General features: G+C 44.9%; 1 protein-coding gene across 4 annotated transcripts; it reads right to left on the bottom strand.

The window, feature by feature from the left end:
* Positions 1-270: 270 nt before the first annotated feature.
* On the bottom strand, positions 271-20,168 carry Lhx9 (LIM homeobox 9). 4 transcript variants are annotated; one of them, XM_004625312.1, is made up of 6 exons: positions 20,105-20,168; positions 14,759-14,877; positions 12,706-12,908; positions 11,349-11,704; positions 5,146-5,348; positions 271-963 (listed from the first exon to the last, which is right to left on the bottom strand). In XM_004625312.1, the coding sequence occupies exons 1-6, from the start codon at positions 20,130-20,132 to the stop codon at positions 907-909; spliced, it is 966 nt and encodes a 321-aa protein (XP_004625369.1). In that variant the 5' UTR covers positions 20,133-20,168; the 3' UTR covers positions 271-906. The 4 variants fall into 4 exon arrangements, with proteins under 4 accessions (XP_004625369.1, XP_004625368.1, XP_004625366.1 ...); XM_004625310.1 differs by lacking the exon at positions 271-963 and adding an exon at positions 3,660-3,917; XM_004625311.1 differs by lacking the exon at positions 20,105-20,168 and having other exon boundaries at positions 279-963; positions 14,759-14,932.
* Positions 20,169-24,000: the final 3,832 nt, after the last annotated feature.

Here is a 24,000-nt window from a genome sequence, read left to right as displayed (position 1 = left end):
TTGCTGAAATTTTACACAATAATTTATTCTGAGGTTTATTTTTGTTGTAATTTGGGTTTACAGTTTTATTTCTTGCGTATCAACTAAATATAAAAAATAAGCCATGAAAATGAAAACCCAAGTAATCTCATCCTAGACTACCACAACTTCACCTCATTGTATGGTGTGAATTCTTTTCTAAGTATAACAAGTTGTAGGTGTAGAGTGCGGCCTGTTTAAGATAGTGTTCAAAATTAATTTCAACAGTGTGTGTTTAACATAAAGTTAACTATTTTTGAATCAAATAAAATGTTTATTAATGAAAGCTATCATACAAGAAACAGCAAAGATAAGTCATCATTACAGGGATGTACACTAGAGGTGACAGATGAAAAAGTGCATGCAGAGACTTCTGTTTAAAAAGAATAAACGATAATACTAAAATTACTGCGTTTTGATCCCTATACTCTTAAATGAGTGATAGCTTCTCTTTGAATTTACAACTGGAAAATGCCATTAACAGATAGGACTAATACACATTAGCAAGCAGGTGAAATGAATGTTTCTGGACTTTATTTTACAACTATTGTGCTTGACAAATGTGTGGGATTTTTTTTTTTTTCAGTAATAGTCTTCTCCAAATATGGAGTGGGCCTATTACTGCCAGGTTGCTCTGCTTTATACATAGTTTATCTAATTTTTTAAAAATCACATAGTTTTAAGCCTTCATTTGTGTTAGACATCATAAAGAAACAGAAGTTTTGTTAACATTCAATAAATGACATTTAAGTCTCACTCTCTCTCTCTATCGTTTTTTTTGTTTTTTGGCTCAATAAATTTTTAAATGTATGATTATCATAACCTAATAGTGTCTTTGTCTTCACTGCAGTGGATTTCCGATCAAACTTTTCCCCTTCTTTTAATACTTTAGGGAATTTTCAAACGTCGGGATGTTTGGCTGTAATGCCCCAAGATTTGTTCTCCCTGAAAAAAATCATAGTGACAATTTATTAACTACAGAGCAACTTGGCTTTTAGGGGTCTGCAATTTCTATTTAGACTTACAAATATTCATTTTTGCTCAATAGACCTAACATTACCTCTTCATCATATTTAAGGTTTCTTTTCATGCAATTACTTTATCTGCTAAATTTATTTTTTATTCTGAAAATTGGAGTCAAATTGGTGGGGCATTACTTTTATTATAAGCAAACATATTTAAAGGTAATTCTAGGTGGGATGACATTGCATATGCAATGGTGTGTGTAATTCATATGACTCAGAAGTCTGGAAATCAAAATTGGAAATCTACTATTGTATGTTGGAACACTAAAAATTATACTACCATTTTAATAGCTTTTACATATAGATAGCAAAAAGACACTAAAGCCAGTCAAATTTAAAGAAAACTGATGGGAAATAAAACTCCTCAGATTCAAAATGGTTTATTCACACAAATTTAATAGGATATATCACAATTGTTTGGTCCATAAATATTTAGGGGAAATAGTTTCTATACAATGCATTTCTCAATAAACAAAGAAACATGGACAATTTTGCTAGACCACTTACTGTACTATAAACACGAAGCTCAATATATAAGATTATTGAATTTATCAACTATATTTGAAAGAGTGCACAACTGCTTTCTATGACATGTTTGTCCCCTCTAACAGGATACACCATAAAAAGAGTTTCAGAAATAAGAGGTAAAACAGTACAAAACTAGTGAGGTGGCAAAAGGGCTTAAAACAGTTAATTTAACAAACAACACATATTATCCTGATTCTTCACAAACTTACTTCCAAGTTATATCATAAGGCACATAGGAGAACTGAGTTATAATGAGTCTACTTAATAAAGTAGATCTATAGTACCATATATTGTTCTGTCAAAGAACAAAATTTATAAGTATCAATATTTTACCTGTAAAAGTGTATTAATAAGATCTCAGCCTTACCAAGGTTGTTTGGTCTGGTTAGTGGTAAATGCCCAAAATGTAATAGAAATATGAAAAGTCAAGATTTAAGCTCCATATAAGATGATAACCACACTTGCTAAATATATAATGGCAATCACACCTTTCTTCTGTTACAGTGTTAACTTATCTTCCATCATCTTTTTTTAAAAATAAGCTACTTTCTGTGCTAATTTTCTAAAGACCCTGAGCAAAAGTTACAATAATGCACTTTAATGTGGGCAGTGAACTGTCAATATGTAACCACACCTTTATACAGCCAGAGGATACCTTTAAAATCTATTAAATAGCCACCTAGACCACCAGAGGAGATTTAAGGTGTCCAAAAAAGTGGAGAATATGTGCAAAGTTATTCTTAACAATCCACTAAAGCAAGACATATATCTTGACTTCTTTTTTATTTTTATTTTTTTAGGATCCACAATCTAATTGGTATTTAACTACAACAGAAGCATATAGATGAACATTCACCACTGCCCAGACCATTAAGATTTTACCTTAAATTAAAAAGAAAAAAATGCTACTGTAAACTAGGAAATATATTCAGATCAGCATCCACCAGGCCTCTGAGTTTATCTACTTTACAACTAATTTCAAATCTCTAATGTCAGAAAACTTTATATATATATATATATATATATATATATATATCAACATATACCAAAAATAAAATAAAACAAAACAAAGCCAAAGAATTATAACTGTTGGTGTTACTTTAAATCTTTTTTTAAAAATTATTCATATAGAATGTCAGATACAATATCATGGCACAGCTGAAGCCAATTAATTTTATTAAAGCATACCAAATTTTTTGACTTCTTAAAAAATTATATTTTGCTTATTTCCATTTTCCCTAGGAATAAAAGTAAAGTGGAAAGGCGTCTCAGACCTTTGTAGGTTTGTTGTTGTTTGTTAGGTGTTTTTCTGTTTGTTTTCTTTTTTAGCTTTTGGAGATCAAAGTATAGAGCTATAAATTCTGATGATACACAGGGAGTTTGATCTTTTTAAATATTGAAAAGGAAATAACTAAGTAAAAAAATGGGGACCGTCATCCCTAAAAGAAGGAAAAGCCACATTTTGGACTAGATTTCCCATCTAATTAATCATCATTATTTAAAATTACTAGCACTAATGTCTTTGTTAAATCACATTCTTCATTTGAATTAACAGTTCAGGTAACAAATAGGAACACTCAGTACTTTTGCTTAAGTTTCAAAACTTTTTAGCTGTGAAATTTTCAAAGTTCCATAATCATACATACAGTTACAAGATTTTAAAATTAGCTAATCAATTATCTGATTCATTGTTCTAATCACTTAGGCAGAATTACGATTACTTGCTTGTGATTATACCACTCTTTTTTTTTTTTTTTTTCTTCGAGATTCTGGAAATAAGTAACATACAATTTTAAGAGGCACTTATTAGAATGATTCAAAAACTCCTGTCACCAACTAAGAGACCTAATTAAAGAAAAAAAAAAAAATCCAAATACACTTTGTAGACAAACTGTTTCTCACAGGAGACAGAGCTGTAAACCCATTTGCCAAGCGGGATGCTACACACCAAGCTGTTCTGTTTATTCCCCAAATAGTTTATGGGTTAGAAGGGAAAAAAAAAAAAGTCTTGTAAATAATAAAATAAGAATAATTAGAATAATAATAAAAAGAAGAGGAAGAGTGTAAAAAAATAATAATAAACCAATGTTAGAAAAGGTTCGTTAAGGTAGTTTGTGAGGGGCTTCCGGATTCGTGGCTGTCCATGTTAGAGGTCACAGATGTCACTACAGTGATAGTGGGATTGGTCAGGTCTGTTAAAGTGGTCGCAGTGCCGGGTGGTGTGAGAGCTCCGCTGTCTGCTGAGGGCGGGGCCGGAAGCGACGCGCCATCGGCTTTATCAACACCCCCATTCTCCTGCCGCAAAAGGTTCCTTCTGAATTTGGCTCGTGCGTTTTGGAACCAAACCTGCAAACCAATCCCAATTGATTTCTTTACCGATGTTTACTTTTAGATATTGTTTTCTTTCTTTCTTTGTTTCTTTTCTTTTTTTTTCTATGTCCTCTTTTTTTTTTTTTTTTTTGAAATATTTCTCCTTTTAAATATAATTGCCTATTGTCCTTCGGAGGGAAAGCGTTGGTATTTCCCACCCCCCTTTCTTTGAAAACATAGTAATTCTAGTAAAACTACAGATGTATTCTTTATCAGCTGCACATACTCCCCCCAGCCTATTTGCAAGGTCATCACATAAGCATTACCAAGTGCCACTTGGGACAACTGATGCTTAACTGGAGGTACCAAAGAAATACAGGCTCAGAGATAAAGGGGGGAGATACACCCAGATTCCACAATAGTTGTCTCTTGGGAATGAGAGATGCAGGGCCACTAAAAGTATTACAAAGTAAAAACCACTTAAATGATGTGAACATCATTGAAACGGCTTAAGCTACAAGAGTGAGTAAGTCCTTGCAGGCCACAGACTCAAGACAGCCAGAGAAGACCTAGCGAAATGTAAAATAGCTGTAATTTGATCCCAGCTGGTTGCAGCAAGTCACTATATTTCACAGTTGTATAGCCTTACCATGATGAATTCGGGGAGGCATTTGGACAGAACCTCCAGTCTTTAATTATGATGATTTGCTAAAATTGAAAAAATGCTTCCTCCAATTGGTTGCTGTGATGCTAACTATATTTTGGGCTTTTCAAGAGTTGAGGGGAGAAGAAACTCTAAATGTGGAAGATCACATCTGGGTGAGGCTGCCCAGAGCATGCTGAAGTAGGACAGCGCCAGCAGATACCTCACGTCCTGGTGCCCTGAGCCGACTGTGCCCAGAAATCTCTAGAGGTAGGACTTGTGCAAATAACATCACTTGAATTTGCACAGCAGTGAGGCAAGCTGTGCTTGCTTTGGAGAACCTCTCCCCATCTGTAGGGAAACGAGGCTATAACTTATAAGACCCTGGGTCGGTCTGTCTCTCTCTCTCTCTCTCTCTCTCTCTCTCTCTCTCTCTCTCTCTCTCTCTGAGCACCCTTCAGCAAGCCCTTGCAGAATCTCAGCATACCCTCTATGGAGATAACTAAGATAAATGAACAAGTTGCAGAGCAAGAAATATTCATACCAAACTGATAGGGAAGAGAACTGTTCACTGGCAAGGGGAAGGGAAATGTATGTATAGCCAATGAAGAGGCATCTTACCTGCAGAACTCTTTTGGTCAGGCCTGTTTTCTGAGCAAGCTGCTTGAGGTCCTTGGCATCTGGGTTGTGATTGATGGCAAAGTAGGATTTCATGGTCCGGAGCTGATGGTGCTTGAAGGAAGTTCGCATGCGCTTGGTCTTCTGGGAGGGTGGATAAGGCTGCTGGTCCCGGTCCAAGTGGTCTGCCTCATTCTCATTACAACCTGTTGCAGTAACAGGGAACAAACAACTGCTCAGTAGAGATTCCTGCCTGAACTGAAATGATAGCGGGCTGCATGGTTCTGCTATGATAATAAAGCGACTGAGAAAAAGACTGTCATCCCAATTATGATCAGTTCATAGACAAAAAGGAGTGCATTGCCAGAGTCAGGCAAACATGTCAGTTAATGTAGACACAACTGGAGGTGCACAATAGAAAGATATTAGATATTTCTGTTTGCTTAAAGAAATAGAAAGATATTAGATATTTGCACAATAGAAAGATATTAGATATTTCTGTTTGGTAGAAAGTGTTGCGAAAGTTCATAAATCCTAAACAGGAAGTGGGAATGAGAGTGACGTCCAAGAGAAAAGAAAGAAATCCTTTCCTCAAATACTTATGTATGTCAACCACCCATGCCCGCATTCGTACACTATTTTAAGACTATGTTGTGTTTGTGTTTCTGGAAGACGCCTGTCTGAAGGCATTGCTGTTCATCATGTAGGATGTGTCAAACAAGTATTGGAGCTCTCAACCCTGAAATTTGTGAGAACCCACCAACTGTAAGGCAGTGTACATCATTTCCAATTTTTAGCATTTTCTCACATTCTTAGAGCTTCTATGATCAGGAAGAAGTTTAGAAAGGGCTAGAAAAGAGTGACATATGAGAAACATTGTCCAATTTCATAGGAAAGCATAAAAATATATTTCAGGGCTTTTAAATAAAAGCCCTTTTTAAATACAATGGGTTAGCATAGGGTTATACGGGAAGAAAATTTTTTTCCCTTGGAGTTATTCTAATAAATATTTCTGATGAGAATAAGCCCTGGGCCAGGGAGATGGCTCAGTGGAATATGTGCTTCCCTGGCAAGCACAAGGGCCTGAGTTCAATTCCGGTTCCACCACAAAAAAAAAGAAAGAAAGAAAGAAAGAAAGAAAGAAAGAAAGAAAGAAAGAAAGAAAAAAAGAAAAACAAAGAATAAGCCCTGCCTTCTTCTATCTTGGATCATGCCTGAAGTGTTCCACACCCCTCGCAGCTGAGAGATGCTCATGGTGCTTATCCATGGGCTCAGATCTCGGCCCCTTTTCCCCTGAATGCATATGAGTGGACTGTGAGCTGCGCCCCTGGCTAATCTGGCCGAGATGACTGCATCTTCTCTCCTCTTCCATCGCCCTCCTTGTCAACGAGGGCAAAACAAATCAGCATTTGAAACCAGCTAAAAAGCCATCATCCCTAGGATAAAGCTGTACACTTAAATGGTCACTTCCCCAACCTACTGGTTCCGATAGGAACTATGGCTACAAAATGAGAACATTTCACTACTTACTGATTCCACCAACTTTGCAAATTCATGGGCATGTTTTTTTAAACCTGTATGTTTTATGTTTACCTGATGCATATTTGTAACTGGTCACTTTCCCTTTCAGTGTATTATTTTAAATCAAATTTATCATGTCATTCATGGGGGGAGGAACTTGAATACTGAAAGAAGAATGCTGCGTCTCCACAGTGGCCCTCCCATTTTGCTCAATAAAGTGTTAACTGTCTGCTATGGTCTGCTTAGAATTACCTTTTTAAACTCTCTAGCAAATCAATGTATGTACAGGTATAGAGACATTTTATAGTCATCAACCAAGAAATTAGCTGCATACAAAATTCATTTCAGAAGAAATTCCCCATAATATAATAAGAAATGAACTAATGTTCCTTGGTTTATATTTTTATAAGATGCCTCAGTGGGAAGACATATATTTGGCAAAGAGCAGGTGAGTTTTATGAGAGAAAAAAATCTCTATCATATTACATTTGGGTTCCCTGAGTCAAGCACAGAGCCAGAAATGCAAGAAGCATTCATTCAAGATTTTAAGTCCTTTGTTCATCAAAATTACAGGTGAATATTAATGTAACATCAAACCCAATTGAAATGCAATCCAGCTAGATAAGTACATTCAAACAAAAGCTTTTTTTCTCACACCCGAAATAGTAACATATACCCAGAGATAACAGAAAGAATATGCTTTACATTTTATTCCATTTCAGCCCAGTGGGAATATGTCCAGTTCAAATAGTCTACAGAATTGTACTTTCATATTCTCAAATGGATGAAGCAGCATCTCATGCCAACTATAAAACTATACTTATTTCTGGTAAACTGAGCCATATTTCACACGGAGAATATAAATGTGCTCACAACAAAATGGTCAAAGAGGCACATGTGGGTCATGAAGGCTTCTTCAAATAAGATTTCATTCCTATCATATGGGAGTAACGTTCCTGAACAACACGTCAAATTGAGTATATTACACTGAAGGCCAAGGCCTGAACCCAGCATTTAAATAATGCTGTTACCCCTTCTGTCTGCCCTACCGTGATATTTCTTAAAAATTAATATGATTCCCAAACTGTGTAATCATTGGTCTTTAAAGTGAATTTTATGTAAAGTAAGTGCAGTAAGATTTGATGAATTTCGTTCATGAGTATGTACTCTACCAATTGTTTGTGATTTAAAACTTAGGGTTTTAGTGCCTTAAGTAGAATTAGAGGGCCCCTTTCTACCTAAAATACATAATTCAATGTATAAAAGATCATCAGATCTTCACTAAACAGATATTAATGTATACAAATTTCATGTGACTATGTTATCATTTATACTATACTACTATATAGAGAAATATATTTCTTCCACCAAGTAATTCAATTCACCATTCTAAATTATATGGGTTTTGCTATAAATGCATTAAATAAACTTGCAAATGATTGTTTCCCCATGATCCAGAATTTCTAAAGCTTTAGAGGTATTTCCCTCCTGAATTAAGGAATCTAGTAACTTTTTAAATTGTCTCAAACTTCCACCATAAGCATACATGTGACATTATGTAAATTAATGAAAAGATAAGGAAGATTTATTTTTAGTCACTTATAGATAGTCCTCTACGGAAAGGAGTTTCTTTCTAAAGGTTTGTAACCTTCTGAGAATTAAATGATTTCAGAGAGACCACTAGGGGTCAGTGCCAGGCTAATTTAACAACTGGGCACTTACTAGTTGGGTAGAAAGAACCTAAGGGAAGCTTTTGAGAAGTGGCAAAAAGTGAGTCTCTTAATTATTGCCAACATAATTTCTCTATCTTAGACTACATCTTCTCACCCTGTGCAGCTTTATTTCAATCCAGTATTCCAGACAAACATTCCATGTCTTTTTTCTAAAATACTTGCTTAATATGCACAGAGGCATAAACTAAATTAGAAACATTCACGTGAACAGCATTTGCCTTATTTCAGAGAACAACTGTACGCTGTCAATTTTCACATCTCTTAGACCCTTTGAATTATAGACTTCTTTTGTATGCACATTGTTGAAAACATATCGCTATGTAAAAGTATATTTTGTTTCGCATCAATGGTAGCCTTTATGAGTTTACATTTAAACAGAAATGGCATTGTAAAACCCAAGAAAGCCTAAAATAGTTAGTTGAAACAATGAAAAAGAGCCCATTTTAGTTTCTGTCATTTAATATGTTTTTAACTTGATGAAGGATTTCCCTAGTTTTGCAATAAACTGACAGTAGATTTATAACACTGTTAAAATGAGGTGGGGTTGGTATCTGGTGACTCAATTGTTCTAGATTATTTTTGCCTAACATTAAAGAAATATATTCTACTTGTTTTTATCTCTGGTAAAAGTCCAGAAAGGATGGAGTGAACATTCATTAAGAGGGCAATGAGTGGGGCACGGGCTCTTCAGTGAGGCAGCCCCAGGCAGCTGCCCTCCACCTGAGCAAGACACCAACTTGCTCACCTACTTGTGGCAGCACTGATTTGCACAGTAAAGGTTTAAAGTGGTTCAGGAAGAGATCTTCATTTTTTTTAAGACAGAAATTTGTACTCTAGTTCTCTTCTGAGAAGTTAAGAGAAGCTGAATTTTATTGTTTCTAAAGCCCCTTGGATCTTAGTAACACAAAATAAGATCCGAGGCAAAAATCAAATTCAGCTAATTAGATTAAATAAACAGCAAAAAGCCTGACTTGCCTGCAGTTAACTAGAAACCTCCACCCTTCTGAACTTTTATGAGACTGAGATCCTCTCTCTCTAGAGTCCTCTAGGACCCTAGGTAAGGTTCTCATTCATATTTCTCTCTCTGTCTTTCTCTCTCTTTCATCTCATCTCATCTCTCTCTCTCTCCTCTCCTCTTCTTGTCTCTCTCTCTCTCTCTCTCTCTCTCTCCCTCTCTCCCTCTCTCCCTCTCTCCCTCTCTCTGGCATTAAGGCCTGGTGAGTGGCTTGACATTCCAATGTCATCTTCTATTAATAAAGAACAATTAGTATCCTGCCTGTCCTGCCCTGGGGAACTTGCATCAAAGGAGATGAAGTAAGTGCGCTACACAAAGTGGCCCCTAACGAAGCCACTGCCCCAGCACAGCAGGGGCCAGGGAGAAAGGAAAAGGCAATGCTGCCTGCTGTGGCTGCCTCTGCCCAGGGTTGGAAAAGCCCAAAATTGTGCCTACTGCCCTCACACCAACTGATGCTAGTGGGCGCTATGTGGAGCCGGTCCACTCTTTCCTCTTCATCCAGGCTACCCTAGCATGAACCTGCTCAGAACAAATACAGCTTTTCTGGGTTCTGTGTCCCCACTCTCTGAAATGCTACCTGCTTTGATTGTCCAGAATTAATGCATCTGATTCAGAAGGGAGGAAACCTAGGGAGAGGGCTGGGAAGTGCTTTCGAATCCTACAGCCTTGCCTGGAAAGCTCTCCCCTCCATTTATATTGGCTGTGTGACCTTAGGTGGATCTTTAACTGGCCAAGCATTGTTCCTTTGTCATGCAACAACAACATCATGCACCATGCCAGGCACTAGGAACAGAAAGAGAAAAATAGGCACAATGTATGCTCTAAGACACACAAATTTGCCAGTGTATCTAGGGAGCTCATGGGGATGAAAGTAGAGTTGCCAAAATAATGTGCTCCCCAAGGTTCCTTCCCATAGAATGGTCTCCCTGGCCTCAGTCTCTTACTTACTGAGATTCTCAGACAGGTCTTGGCCAGAGCATGTGGAATTGGAGCAATCAAGTCCTTATGCTCTCCAAAGTTAGTGAGGACTTTTTACTCTTTTCCCATGGGCTGGGACTCACTAGAAGAGCTTCTGCCTTAGAGGAAGGCTATGGTCCCCAGGGCCTGTCAACATCCTTACCTGGGAAATGGGAAATGGGACCGGGCCACCAAACAATGGAAATTGATGTATGGGTGTGAAACAGATTGGGAAGGAAGTGTACTCTCAGGCTACTCCCTGAATTCTGTTTTTAATCAAACGAAGGCTATTGGAAGACAAAAGAGCAGCATGAGATCCCACTGAGGAAGCTTAGACTCCAGGCTTGGAGTCTCTGTAGACTGGCCAGGGTCTGGATGTCTGGATGCTCTGTCATATGGGTACAAGTGGGCTGAATGAAAGCCTGACCTTCCAGAGACACAGGCCAGCTCAGCAGTGGAGAGATCCCTGCCCCTACCAGTGCTTTTTGCCAAGATCAGGGATTCAGGTTTTCAACACTTCTGCCAACTATGTTGCTGATTAAATTCGGGCTGGTGAGTATAGCCTCTGCCCCTCTAGACAGACTAGGGTTGGGCTCTGAAGCCCCTCCCCCCTCCAGTATTTAGGAAAACTCCTCCTGGATCTATAATTTGGCTTCCACAAAGGAACTGGCCTGGGGCTGTTTTGCTCCAACTGGGAGCCAGAAACTAATGGGCTCATTAACTAATGGGCAACCAGGCTTTGGCTCTGCCTGTTTGGGGGAAGTCACTACAGCCGGATGGTTTTGAATGTGTTTCTTGCCATAACCTCAGTGAAGTGTGGCCTCTTTCCCTGTTTCGGCCCCTCTTCCTTCTTTCTTCACACTGAGGAGAGTGAGAACAGAGGCAGGCGTGTTGGACAGAGCATCCTCTTGCAGCAGACCTTGGACAGGCAAGGGACTCAAGCCTCCTTGGGCACCGGGTGGGTAGGGGCAGGGACCCACCTGAGTTGTAATTGACGATGTCCACTCCCAGCGCCGGGCTCTTCCGCTTCCGGGGCCGCCCTTTCTGCACTGTGCCGGTGCCGTTGAAGTAAGGAAGGGCCAAGCTGCCAGTCTTGGCTGCCAGCTCGGTGTAGCTCAGCTGCGGTGGATACTCTCCTTGCAAGAGTGTCTCGAAGTGGACGCGGCAGTACACCAGGCTGTCCTTCATGCCGAAATGATCGCCCGTGGTCAAAGTCTTGTTGCAGGTGGAGCAGGTGAAGCAGCTCAGGTGGTAGACAGAGTCTCGGGCGCGCATGACCATCTCAGAGGCAGAAATGCCAAGGTGGCAGCGGGCACATCTCTGCACAGAGAACCTTCTGGAAGGAAACCGAAGAGTCAGGGCTCTGGTCAATACAAGGAAGGTCATCTCCCACCAGAGCAGTACCCAGGCTCTCCAGAAGGTTGAGATATGGGGGCCCACTTTGGACATTAGTTTTATTTGTTCATTTAACCTCTTCGTTTTCTACAGCACCTGGGTAAATATCCTCACAGTAAAGAAAGAATTGGTTGCCGAGCTTCTATTTCTTTCTCTACAAAAATATTTCATGAAACCTCCCCCACGGTATCTATTTCACAGCGCTACTGAAAACATTAAATTGTAATGCCAACGTGAACAGTTTCCTCTACTACACAGTATTCTATGAAGGAAGATATCCCTTAAGAGCTGGGCCTCAAAACAGACAAACTTGGGTAAGGGCAGTATTGTGGAGGAAAACATATTCTTCTTCCACCACTTCTCTTGCATCCATTTAGAGTGGAGTGAGATCACCTGTACATGGTTATGTCTGTCCAATCCAGAAGTACCAACAAACACTACTGTAGTTGTTTTCTCTGTAGTCGGGTTCAAACTAACAGTAAAGGGAACCCTGAACTGAGAGACTTGGGTTCAGGCAGTTGCGTTTTTACTCCTTGTCACTGCCACTGATGAGGTCAGCGGTTTCCCAACCCATGCACTCGCTGCTGCCGGGGCCACCAGTTCGGTTCCCAAACTCCTAAACTGCTCAGTTCGCAATAAGCGGGGGAGGCGAGGAGGCAACTTAATTCAAGTCTCCAGCTGCAGTTAGTTCACTCTACCTCAGATTCACAGACTTTTTTCATAATTTGTCTAAGGGTCTGAGAGCGCTCTGTACCTTGGATGCCCCACTCTCTTCCTAGGGTGGGAGGTGGAGCCACTATGGCCTGCAGACAAACAGTGAACTTCCCCGTCTCAGAAAAGACAACCATCCCCAAAAGGTGGGGTGCTAAGAGGGGACTTAACGGTCGCTAGCCGTGGTGCCCTGCGTCCTGGCGTGAGGAGCGCTGCACAGGGAGAACTTACCTGTAGTAATCCTCCTTGCAGTAAATGCTACCGTCCTTGGCGAAGCAGGTGAGCTCAGACTCGAGCGCCAGCTTACATTCACAGCACTTCAGGCACCTCAGGTGCCACTGCTTGTCCACAGCTAGCAAGTAGTACCTGTCCGAGATCTTGCCCCCGCACCCCGCGCACAGAGCGGGCTTCTCCGGACTCAGCGGGGGCATCCCCTGCAAGGCAAGCAAATGCAGGGCTAAGGAGAGCGGGTTGCGGCACAGCAGTGAGAGCCCAGCACGCAAGGGGACTGGCCAAGGGGCGCAGCCACCGCGCAAAAGCAAACATCGTTAGTAAACCCTTGCAGTCTCTCCCGTTGCCGCTTCGTCCTTTCCTTCGGTGTCTCTCTCGAGCCCGCCTTTGCATCCTTCAGGCACTATGGACCTAAGGACCTCTCAACTGTCCTGGCCTTTGCTCCAGAAAGACTGAGCGCTTCTTGGCAAGAGTTTGGTAGGTGTTCCCCAAAATAGAATACTTACAAACTGAACTTTGTGGCTGCAAAAATACATAAAATAAAATAACATACTGTTATGGGGAAGTGGAAAGGAAATCTGAACTAAGTCAAAAATGCTTGTACAAAAACCTAGAATTCTTTCTTTAGTTTTGTTCAGGTTGCGACAAAGTACAAATCCAGGAAAGTACTCTATCAGTGCTCATAAGTTGGTCGGCACTGTTTTGGTTGGGATATAAGTAGCAGATCCTTCTGTTCACTAATTTTCAGGGCTGTTGGTTTCTTGCCTCATGAGAAAGGGTGCAAAGTGGCTGGTCTGAAAGATGGACCATTGTCCAGTCCCCTCAGCACAGTGCCTCTTTCTCAGGCATCAGCATAAACAGGAAAATCCTGGTCCCAAAACATCTTATGTGGTGCCAAAATGAAGCCTCCCGTCGGGCTCCCACTAAGGCGACGGAGGATGGCAAATCTCGCCTTGTAGAGCCCAGCCCCGGGTTTGGCTGTTGCCTTTTATTTTTAAATAGGAAAATCACACAAAGGGAAACAAATTAATCCTTAAACATTCCCCTCAAAACTACTGGAAGTGGGTTGGAGGTTTTCACGAAATTTTGGCGGGCCTAGCAAAGTAAAAGTTTTGCTCTTTACTTGGATTAGATACATGCACTGAATTAATGTCTCAAACGAAGGTACATCTACCCGCTCTGCTATCTGGCACCACCAGCCAGGCTGAAGTGGTCTCCTGGGTAAGTCTGAGCACCAGTTCCCCTTGTGATACCAGAGCATTTACGTCCCACAGCACTGTTTGGCTGGGGTCACTTCCGGAGACTTCGGTAGTTCTCTCCCTCTGGCTCGTAAGTGGAAAAGAGAAGCACTTAGATTGTGTATTTTGTAAGAGGACGTGACTTTTGTTGTTTTAAGTACTAGTGGTGGTTGATTACTTCATTTAAAGGTTAGAAAGTTCTTGCATTTGGAGTAGTTCCCCTGCTCCTACGCAATTTTTCTTTGATTTCCCCCTCCCGGCTAACTAAAAAGGCAAAATTGGGATGCACAGGACTGTAAAGCTCTAGGTTTGGGACGCTGAGCCTCACACGTTTGGAGAACTGGAAAAGAGCCGGTGAGATCTAGGTCCCAGCCAAAGATCCCATCCTCGGGGCCAGGGACTAAGGCCACCAGGCTCCTGCTTGGCCCAGGCTCCTGGACTGCAAGGGGTCCTCCTATTTCCTGCGCCCAGCTTTCGCTTGGGGCTGCTGATCCCTGCCAAGGATACACCCGGAATCTAGAGAGATCGGAAGCGGGAGCTTGAGGTTTACATAAGAGGAGGCCCCTAGCTCACACTGCTTGTCAGAGAACAGTTGTTACCCAGGATTGTTAGCTTGGGGTTGGGGGAGCGTAGGCGCTGGAAGTCAGAAAGGGAGCTTTAGCGCAGACCTAGGTGGAAAAGGGAGAAAACCCAGCGGACGTCCTCAGGCAACCTTCCCCATAGCCCGCCAACCCCAACCTCGGCGACCCGGGAATCCAGGCTCATTTAACAGCGCTCAGGGCGGCGGGCTACTGCTCGCAGGGGCCGGTCCTTACCGCGTCGCGGCCGTTGAGCTGAGTGCCTTTGGCCAAACGGGCCTCGGTCTTGGATCTGCGCTCCATCTCTTCCATGATGCCCTGGATGTGGCCTCCGGAGATCCCGTGGAAGAGCATGGCTGGGGGGCGGAAAGGACAGGAGTTGCCTTCTGCTCTACACCCCACTATTTCCATAAACACTCGCCCAGGACTCTCAGCTCATCCGAGTGAAGGAGCAACCGGTACCGCAGAAAGCTGCGAGGTGGAGAAGCGCAAGGACAGAGCGCCAGAGGAAGAAAGCCAAGAAGAAAGAGGCAGACAGAGCAGAAATAGGTCTATTTGGGAAGAAAAGGAGAGAAAAAAAAAAAAAAAACCCTTAAAAATCTGTATAGTTCTGGAGATGTGGCTTAGTGGCAGAGCACACGTCTGAACTCCAGTCACGCCGCAACATCTCGTGTAGAAAAGGAGAGAAAAAAAAAAAAAAAAAAAAAAAGCGATGAGGAGGGGATAAAGCTTTAGCGGTTCCCAGAAGGAGATGTGTAGAAAACAAACACGGGCGGAGGGGAAAAGGATAGAACGCGAATCTTTTCTGCGGTGAGAGATCGACTTACTAATGGAAAACAACTGCGGGGGTGGAGGGGGGGGAGACAAAAATCTGGTGAAGCAAGAAAATAGTTTAGAACACAAAGAAAGAAAATGAAGTGCTATTTTCAGCGGTCCCTGGCTGCTCGCAAGTTCGCAGTGCCTATGGGTTGGGTAGGGGACTGCTCCTTGCCGGAGCTGTGTCCAATTTGTTAAGAGACTAAAGCCAGCCCATTTTTGATAATTTAGTAGGAGGAGTTCTCTCCCTGGAGCTGCCACGGATTTTTATTCAGACAACAAAGACCTGTCATACTCCTCTCAACCCCCTGGTGATGGGCAAGCAGGGACAAACATTACAAAGGGGTGGGGGGATGGAGGGGAGAGGCAGGAGGAGGAGGCATTCGCCTCCCCACAATACGCCCGTGTGCGTGCTGGCAAGGCGTGCACGCGTGCGCGCGGGGGCACACACACACACACACACACACCCCACATATCCTTCCAAGAGTTCTCAGCAGTCAGGCTTTAAAGGGGAAAAGGAGTCTTTGTTTTAAAAGGGGAAAGGAGCCCTTATTGTCCGCACCCTGATGCAGGAGGCTGAGAGCTTGTCCATTTGATCCCAGTTCAAGATCAGACCCTGGCTCAGAGCACACGGAATATCAGCTCCAAACTTAGTTTGCTCCCTGTAGACTTTTTCATCACTCAAAATGTATAATGATTGGGCAGAAATTCAAGGAGTTTGCTGAAGTGGAGAACTGAACGCTTGTTCCTTTCTTCCCCATCCCTTGTCTTCAACTCAATTTTTGAAAGCAGCTGAAGATTTAGTTCATCTTTTGGCCTCACTGCAATAAGAGCCTATGACCCTCCAAGTGTCCTCTAAAGTAAAAAGGGGCTTGGAGCACCTACCTTTCTGCGACACACTTTTGGTGAAAAGAGTTTCTTATTAGAAAAAAAATAGATAGCAGGGACCAGGATGTGTTCTTGCAGATGTGATTATGCAACAGGATCTTACCCATTCAATATTATTCTTATTACTGAAGTTTGAAAAAACTGCTGGAGATTCTAGCATCACATTTGACACTCATCAACAGGGGAAGGGACTCGGCATGATGAACTTGGCTTCTGCCCCTGTAGGTCCAGGCACTGACCCACTGCATGCCGTTCCCACTACCCTCACAAAACAGGGAATTGTAAAACTTGGCACCCCACACACTTAGGAGGGCATGAGAGGGACGCCTCGTTGTGCAGGACAGAAAGGTGAGAACTGACAAGCAGAATGGCAGAGCTGGTCCTCACAAGAGATGAGATTGTTCTATAGCCTATAGCCTTCCATTCCTATTGGGGCAGTCCCTCCCTGCCTGGCCCCTTTAAAAAGTGTCCACAATACCCAGATATTGTGGATTCATTCAAGCATCTAGAGGTCCAGTAGGGCCCTGAATCAAGAGGCAAGGACAGGAATAAACCCTGCTTTAGCCAAAGAGAAAAGGAAGCCTGAACGCCCTCTGCTCCTTGATTCCTTCCACTCCCAGCCAACTTGCCCAGGAGCACCTCGGGCTTACTTCCTGACACATCCTGGAAACTTTAGAGGAGCCTCCCAGTGGCAGACCCGCTTCCCTCCACCCGGGGGAGCCCCAGGCAGAGCTGTAGCCAAATCTAAAGAGATGAAAGGAGAGAAGAAGCTAGGGAAAGAAAGAAGGAAGGGGAAAGGAAGGGAGACAGAAAGAAAAGAGCAAGCGTAAGAATGAGAAGGGGAAGGAAGGGGGAAAAGGAAGGAAGATGAGATGGAAGGAAGGGAGGGAAGAAGATAGGAAGGCCACCCCTGGTGTGGTGTAGCAGCCTGACTTCCTGTCCCAAAGCATCTCCCTCCAAGGCTGCTGGAGTTGCCTCTTCTATGAAACCCAAGACCCCAGTGCTTCCCCTCCCCCCCCTTTTTTTTTTCTTTCTCAGGGTCAGAAATAATGTTATTTGCAGACTGGCCACTTGTAAGGTCCTCTGGGTGCCAGAATACAGCTCATAAAACACAATTTCACACAAAAATGAAGCCAATCAAGTGAACTAAGCTGGAGACACCCCCCGTGCACTTTGGCAGCCCTACCTGACAGCAGGGCGGCTATTTACTGTAAGTAATGTAATTAGCCCCTTTGGATGGAAATCAATGAGCTTTTCAAACCCACGTGCACACAGGAAGGGCCCTAAGGAGGGGCTGAGGGCCGGAGCCCTTTCAGAGACAGCAGGTCCTCTCACAAAGGGGCAGATTGCCTGCACAGGAGTCAGCAGTTCACTCTCTCAGTGCTGCCCTGTGTGTGTGTGTGTGTGTGTGTGTGTGTGTGTGTGTGTGTGTAAATACAGAACCGTAGCCCACTTTGTCCCATTTCTGTGCTAAGTGCTTTCCCACTGTCAAATAAGATATTCACAATTAAGTGTGGTGGTTGTATTGTGGTCCTACTCAGCATAAAGAGCTTTTTTTTTTTTTTTTTAAATCTAGGAACACCACTTTTTCCATGTAAGAGATGAAACTTTGAATACTTCCTGAAAGGAAAACTTAAACAACTCTTGGAAAAGGCAGAACTTTCTGAAGAGTCTCCAGGGAAGCAAAGTACAGAAGAGCTGTAAGCCTTCTAATCATTCATCCATTCATCTAGTCCACACACAGTTTTAAATCATCTATCAGGCACTGAACCTCCTGCAATCAGCTTCCCAGCTGAATCCTTAGTTATGACTTCTTTCTTCTAAAACTTCAGTTATAAGTTCCATGTGCCCATTGGGATTTGCTACTTCCCGTAAAGAAGGGAACTGCCAGGACTCTTCCTGCTCAGAGAAAGCAGGAAGTCTGCAGAAAGCTGGTGTGGGGCCAGGTCTGCTGGGGTTTGGGAGGTCCTTGCTAGTGCTGCGGAGATAGCTCCCCACTACTTAGTCCTGGTCCTTCAGTTTCTCCAGAAGAGGAGGCCCAGGAGATGTGAGGGGATGGCTTTCCAAACTGAACTGGGTGTGTGACCCAAGGTGTACTAACCTTTCTGCCCTGGAGCCCTGAAGGATTGCTTACAGGCTTCCCCTCTCCCCACACCCAACCGCAAAGGACCCTAAGCTCTATAAATCTGGATTGTGTCTTTGTTTCCTTGCCATGTTTCACCTAGAAGGGAAGCGTTCTGGTCTCCCAGATTGGGGCTGAAAGACCTGCAAGTGTTCTATAATGATTGGAGCACTCCTGGGGCTAAATCCCAGCTCCTTCAGTGGGACAGGTGCTGGAGGCAGGGTGGGGGAGGGGTTCCCCTCTGGATTTAAAGCATCCTTACAAGCAATGGGCACATGCAAGCCATTGGGCTTGATTTACTGTCTGCTGCACTAGAACCCTTGTGGCTACTGTTGCTGCTTTCAAGAAAGCAAGAAAGAGACTGAACTCTGGCGGAGCACAGGATTTTAGGTGGAGTTCCAGAATCTAGAATTTCCTTTAGGGTTAATGAGAATCGGATGTCCTTATCCTAGGCAGTTACACCTGAGAAAAGTGCCCAAGCCCAGTCAAACTCTCCAGAAGGAAAGTAAAGGGTCATGTGGCTTTGCCCAGGGACCAGATGGCACTTAGGAGTAACTCCCAAATGTGAATCTCTTGATGACATAGGTGACTCAAGTTTGCTTTCCACCAGACCTGAATTTTGAGGCCATAATCCTGTGCCCCTTTGAGTCTGAAAGATGCAGCGCTTAAAATCTTGTCCAACTTTTGGCATTTTCAGGGGCACCGCCAAAGCCTCGTGAGCTAGGAACCGCGAGTTCAACCCGGCGCCACTGGCTTTGAATGTCGGGCCTGTGCTGGACCGAGAAGAGAGGACCGCCAAGAGGTGCCTTTCTGTTAACAGTGGAGACAGACTGCTCTACATACAAACCTTTTCCAAACCGAAATGGGCACATTCAGACTGGTGCAGCCACATGGGTGCAGCTCAGATGCACTCGGGAAGCCATCCCGATCCACGGCAAGGGGAGCGCGATTGCTTGGAGACTCAAGGACCGCACCCCAGCTGCGCACCTTAAAGAGCTGCTGGCTCCGCTGGTCTGGGGTCGGGGACCAGCGGGTCCATCTACCAGCTCTACGTCCACACACACCCCCTGCGTGCCCAGTGCCAACCAGCGACCACTGCGTGCTGCCTTCAAGTCCATGCCCTCCTTGCCCCCTGAGCTTGTCTCTAACCGCTCAGCCCCTAGGTCTAGAATATCTCTTTTCTGAAATCTGCCTGAGAGCCAATGAGCCACTGCCCACCTCCCACCTCCACCCCCAAAATAGTGAATCCTACTAGGCTCTTCTGAGACTATGCGCAGAAAAGGCTGCGCTTGACTAGGATCGAACAACTACAAATGTGTGTGAAGGCAGTTTTCAGTCAAACCCCAGAAGATGAGGAAGGGAGTCTTTCCTGCCTGTCCCCTACTGTTTCCAGCGAGGAGGCGCCCACAGCAGCTCCGCGAGGGTCGGAAGGGCGTCCCGCGCCTGCAGCTGCCGCAGGCTCAGTGGCTCCATGACCTCTGCCTGGCGCCGGGACCCCGACCCGTATCCTGAGGAAAGTCAAAAACATTCAAGAGAAGGACAAAAGGAAGCAAACGCAGGTATTAGGAGTCTGGTCTGTCAGAAGAATCTGAGCCAGATTCTGCATTGGAACCTTGTTAGCCTTTACATACATACAGAGAGAGAGAGAGAGAGAGAGAGAGAGAGAGAGAGAGAGAGAGAGAGAGAGAGAGAAGCTATCATGCACTCCCAAGAAGAAGAACGAGATAAAACGAAAAGAAACCTGGTCTACAACTCACCTGCCTCTAGAGTGGTGCCGTTCAGCATTCTTCGAGCAGAAACAGTTGATCGCGCCGTTAATGGTGGTTGCACTGATAGTGAAAAGCCGCGCATCAGCCGGGCAGTGAGGCCGGGTCCCCCAAGCACTTCCTCCCGCCTTGATGGGGCTGTCGGAACCGCTGGTCCCGCAGGGACCTCAGGCACCGACGCGTCTTCGAGCAAAGCTGAGCTTTGCTCCGGGGAACTCCTGAGACGCCCGAGCTCCTGGCCGTTCGGGCGCGCTCCGAGCACAGGAAACTGCTCCAGCTCAGCCACCCCCATCGGGATCTTACCTTGATGTCCAGATGTCAGATGTTTTCCCCCAAGAATTTGGTGCTGGGCACTGGCAGGGCGGAAAATGGTGGCCAGAGGTTCGGGCCAGTCCCCAAGTCTCGCCAAAGGTCCCTCTGTTAACGCAAACAGATAAATAAATACACTGAGGACCACTGGATGGAAATCCATCCCCCATCAGAACTGACCTGAATGCCTCACCTCTGACCTTCGGCTCCCTCCACCTGTCTTTTATTTTCTGTTTATGCTTTTAAATTGGACGGAGGAGGAGGGAGGACGGGGCAGAGGGTACGACGTGGGCCGGTACCCGCGACGCGCTCTGAAGCTAGCGCAGCCCTTACAGCCTCTAAATAATCAGAGGAGGTGTTAATGGAGGACTCGGCGGTAACCGAGCCTCATAAAGCCGAGAGCCTCTAGAATCCAGGCGCAGCCGGGAGTAGGCTGGGGGCTGGAGTCCCGCGGTGCGCCCTGGGCGTCTGGCCCCCTAGTCCGCCTTTGCCTTCCAGGAGCTGGAACCTAAAAGATGCTGCCGCCAGCTGGTGGCCGCATAGACGGTGAATGGGCGGTAGCTCCTGCGCGAAAACTGGGCTAAGCCATTCACCACTGCTCAGCCACCTCCTCCCTGCCTCCCCGTCAGGGTCGCTCCTCGCTCTCCGCTCACAGCACTCTTAACCAGGACCAGCGCGCTGCAGAGCATTTTGTGCTCTAGGGCGGAGGTCCCGCACCGGTCAGAGCGCAGCCCGGGCAGCGCTCCAGCTCAGGCTGCTACTAGGGGCTGGGTGACGATGAATCTTCTGGAACAAGACCTGCACTCAAACCCCGTCAGAGGAGTGTTCGCAGGGATGGACTCGGACCCGGCACGGGGCAGGGGTCCTGTTACCTGGTCTCGGGTTCTGGAGGCGCTGCGTCGCCCCAGGAGGAGTCAGGCCGCTGGAAGTGGAGGCAGAGTGGGGAAGCTGGGCCTCTGGCCAATTATTTACCCACTCCGCACCAGGTGCGCCCCTCGCCCAGGGAGATGGGGAGGTGCGCGATTACTGTTGGGCTCCGGAGCCAGTGGGTAAGGGGGTGTGAGAAGTGAGATTGGCAGCTTCAAGATGCTGGTCCAGGTGACGGTGGCGCGCTCTCTACCCGCCTCCCCTCTGCCCTCTACCACCGTAACTGTTCCACGGCTGTGCGTGGGCTAAGTGTTCAGTGCGCAGAGAATGTGATGGACCAGGAGCGCCCATGCGCATCCCACAATTCAGGGGCCACAACGCGGGATTGGGACGACACCTGGGCAACGCGGGACGGAAGCAACCACCCTGCAATCTCGCTGGCTACAGTTTAGTGGAGGGAAAGGCTAGCGCAGGAAGCACAAATCTGAGGCCCTCCTGAATATCGCACACAGCAGTCGATACAGAATCTCTGTTTCTACCTTGGCCTCAGAACTAGAACTCTCCCCACCAGCCATCTCAGAGGTTTACCTTTTATGCTTCCTGTCCTAGACTCTCCCCTTCCCATCTTGGCCTCAGCTCTTTCCTCCACTGTTTCTGCTGTCGGTTTGTGTTCCCTTCCAGGAAAGGATCCAGCTCTGGGCTTCACCTGCTAAGCCTTTCAGTGAGGCCATGGAGCAGGTGGAGGGTAGCGACAACCCCAGAATGCCTGGGTGCTCTCAGCTCAATCTTGCGTAAGCAGCAGTCTTAAACCTCTTTTAGCTCCAAGGCTCTTAGGTGTTTGATAATGATATGCATTCTGCACACATGCACACACATGCACTGAAGCACACATCTGAACTCATACTTTAGTACGCAAATTTCAGGTGGATGTGGGTGTTAGGGATCTTCAAATCTCCCTACAGTCCACACCCTCTGGGCTAACCTTGGCTTTTCTACTCTAAGCCCAGCAAGCATGGCCCTAAGACTGTCCTTTTGGTGTCAGGAATCCTAAAGCAAATCTGTGGGGATGAGGGTCAGCACAGCACTCAGGCACATGTAGGGCCCCAAAGGTCCAGAGTAGACTGGGAGCTCCAGGGACAGCCCAGTCTCTGGCTGAAGACAGTAAAGGCTTCTTCTGTCACTGTCTTTCCTCAGAAGTCACATTCTCCAAGGTTGATCAACAGGCACACACTCCAGCACAGAATATCTTATTTTTTTTTTTTTTGTTGTTCGTTTGTTTTTGGAGGGAGAAAATAGTTTTAGCACCAAGGAGTAGCTCTTAATTGTTTCAGTGAAAAACAAAATAGCACAGAGTTTTAAATCTTCTTCCTCCCTGGACATGTGTCAGCCTACAAACTCAAGCTGGGATGTAGAGAAGATGAATAGCAGAAGTAGGGACGGTGCGGAGGGCAAGGCTCCCCATGGGCTGGCCAGGGGCTGTGCCCACAGGAAGTGCCATTTGTCTATGGTATGTAGTGAGCCCACTTCCCAGCCTTGTCTAGAGAAGAATCTAAGGCCCATAGGCTTTGGGCAGTAAAACTGCACCACTGAAACTGTACCACTGAGGGGAGGAGAAACTGCTGAAGAAAAAAACACTTTCCAGGTCCCATCCAAAGCACACCCTGTTTGGGAGCCTCTCTTAAAAATAAAAGCTCTCCTCTTCCTTGCTAGCTGAAGAAGTATAACCTCAGGTTTTGTTAGACCATCCGTGATAGAAACAAACTAGAAATCAGGCTCCCTCGATTCATTGCTCCTGGGGCAGGAGTCTCTCCAGAAACCTTGAAAGTAGGGCAGCATGAGTTGATTTAAATGGGAAGTCTCTATTTCCCAGCAACCACATGTGTTTGTGTACAGACACCTAATAAGAAACCTGCATTTTTACTTTACAATGTGTGAATACAATATAGCTTAAAGCTTTTTGCAGTAAGATCTATTTATGTGGCCATATTGTGTTTAATGTGGGAGCACTGCCTGGCTGCCACCCTGATGTGTGGTTCAAGTGCATCTCTCCAGACCACTGTGAACTTCAGACCTTCGCTCCTGCCCTGCTCCCTGACCAGTAGCTCCTTTGGGCACTTGCCACCAAGGTTCGATGTTCTGCCAAGAATGACAAGTGTTTCCCATTTGGGTCCTTCATGGTGGCTTATTCTTTTTCTTTAGAAAGATGAACTTTTAGGGCTGTTCTCTTCTTGAGGTTGGTGAAGAAAGCATCATCCACCCTTCATCCAGAAAAGGGCCTTGTCTGTCTTCAATTCTAGGGGGAAATGTGAAAATAGCTGCCTGCTTCTTGACCTATGAATGGAAAAGAAACGGACCTGCCTGCACTATTGTGCCTTTCTGGAAAGGTTAGCTGCCTCCACAGTCACAGTGCTGACCACTTTCTCCTACTTCCTCCCCCCCCCCACCGCAAAGTAATTTGTGGATTGACAATTTCAGTGAAAAGCATGGCGCTTTTGAATGTAAGAAAGCTGCTGACATCTCATATGGCCAAGCAAAGGGTTGCTTAGGGCAACACGGTTAGAGTACCAGCAGGACTAGTGCCAAAAACATCAACAATTTTTGGAAGCAACTGAGGTCTTTGAGAACCTTTCAGATTCCACCAGGAGAAGGCAGAAGGTCTGCTCCAGGCAAGGTGTCTTTCCTAGGAGGTAGAAGCCTCTTTTTACTGAACA

The sequence above is a fragment of the Octodon degus genome, unplaced genomic scaffold (genome assembly GCF_000260255.1).
Source record: "Octodon degus isolate 3935 unplaced genomic scaffold, OctDeg1.0 scaffold00009, whole genome shotgun sequence".
Taxonomy (NCBI): Eukaryota; Metazoa; Chordata; class Mammalia; order Rodentia; family Octodontidae; genus Octodon; species Octodon degus.
The sequence above is the reverse complement of the archived record's forward strand: the minus strand, read 5'-3'. Positions and strand labels throughout refer to the sequence as shown.

Excerpts from the sequence above, each read along its gene's own strand:
- Lhx9 (XM_004625309.1), bottom strand. The coding sequence starts at position 14,932 with ATGGAAATAGTGGGGTGTAGAGCAGAAGGCAACTCCTGTCCTTTCCGC. Across the intron at positions 12,909-14,758 it reads AGCTCAACGGCCGCGACGCG|GGGATGCCCCCGCTGAGTCC; the intron begins GTAAGGACCGGC and ends CTTGCCTTGCAG. Across the intron at positions 5,349-11,348 it reads CATCGTCAATTACAACTCAG|GTTGTAATGAGAATGAGGCA; the intron begins GTGGGTCCCTGC and ends TTACTGCAACAG.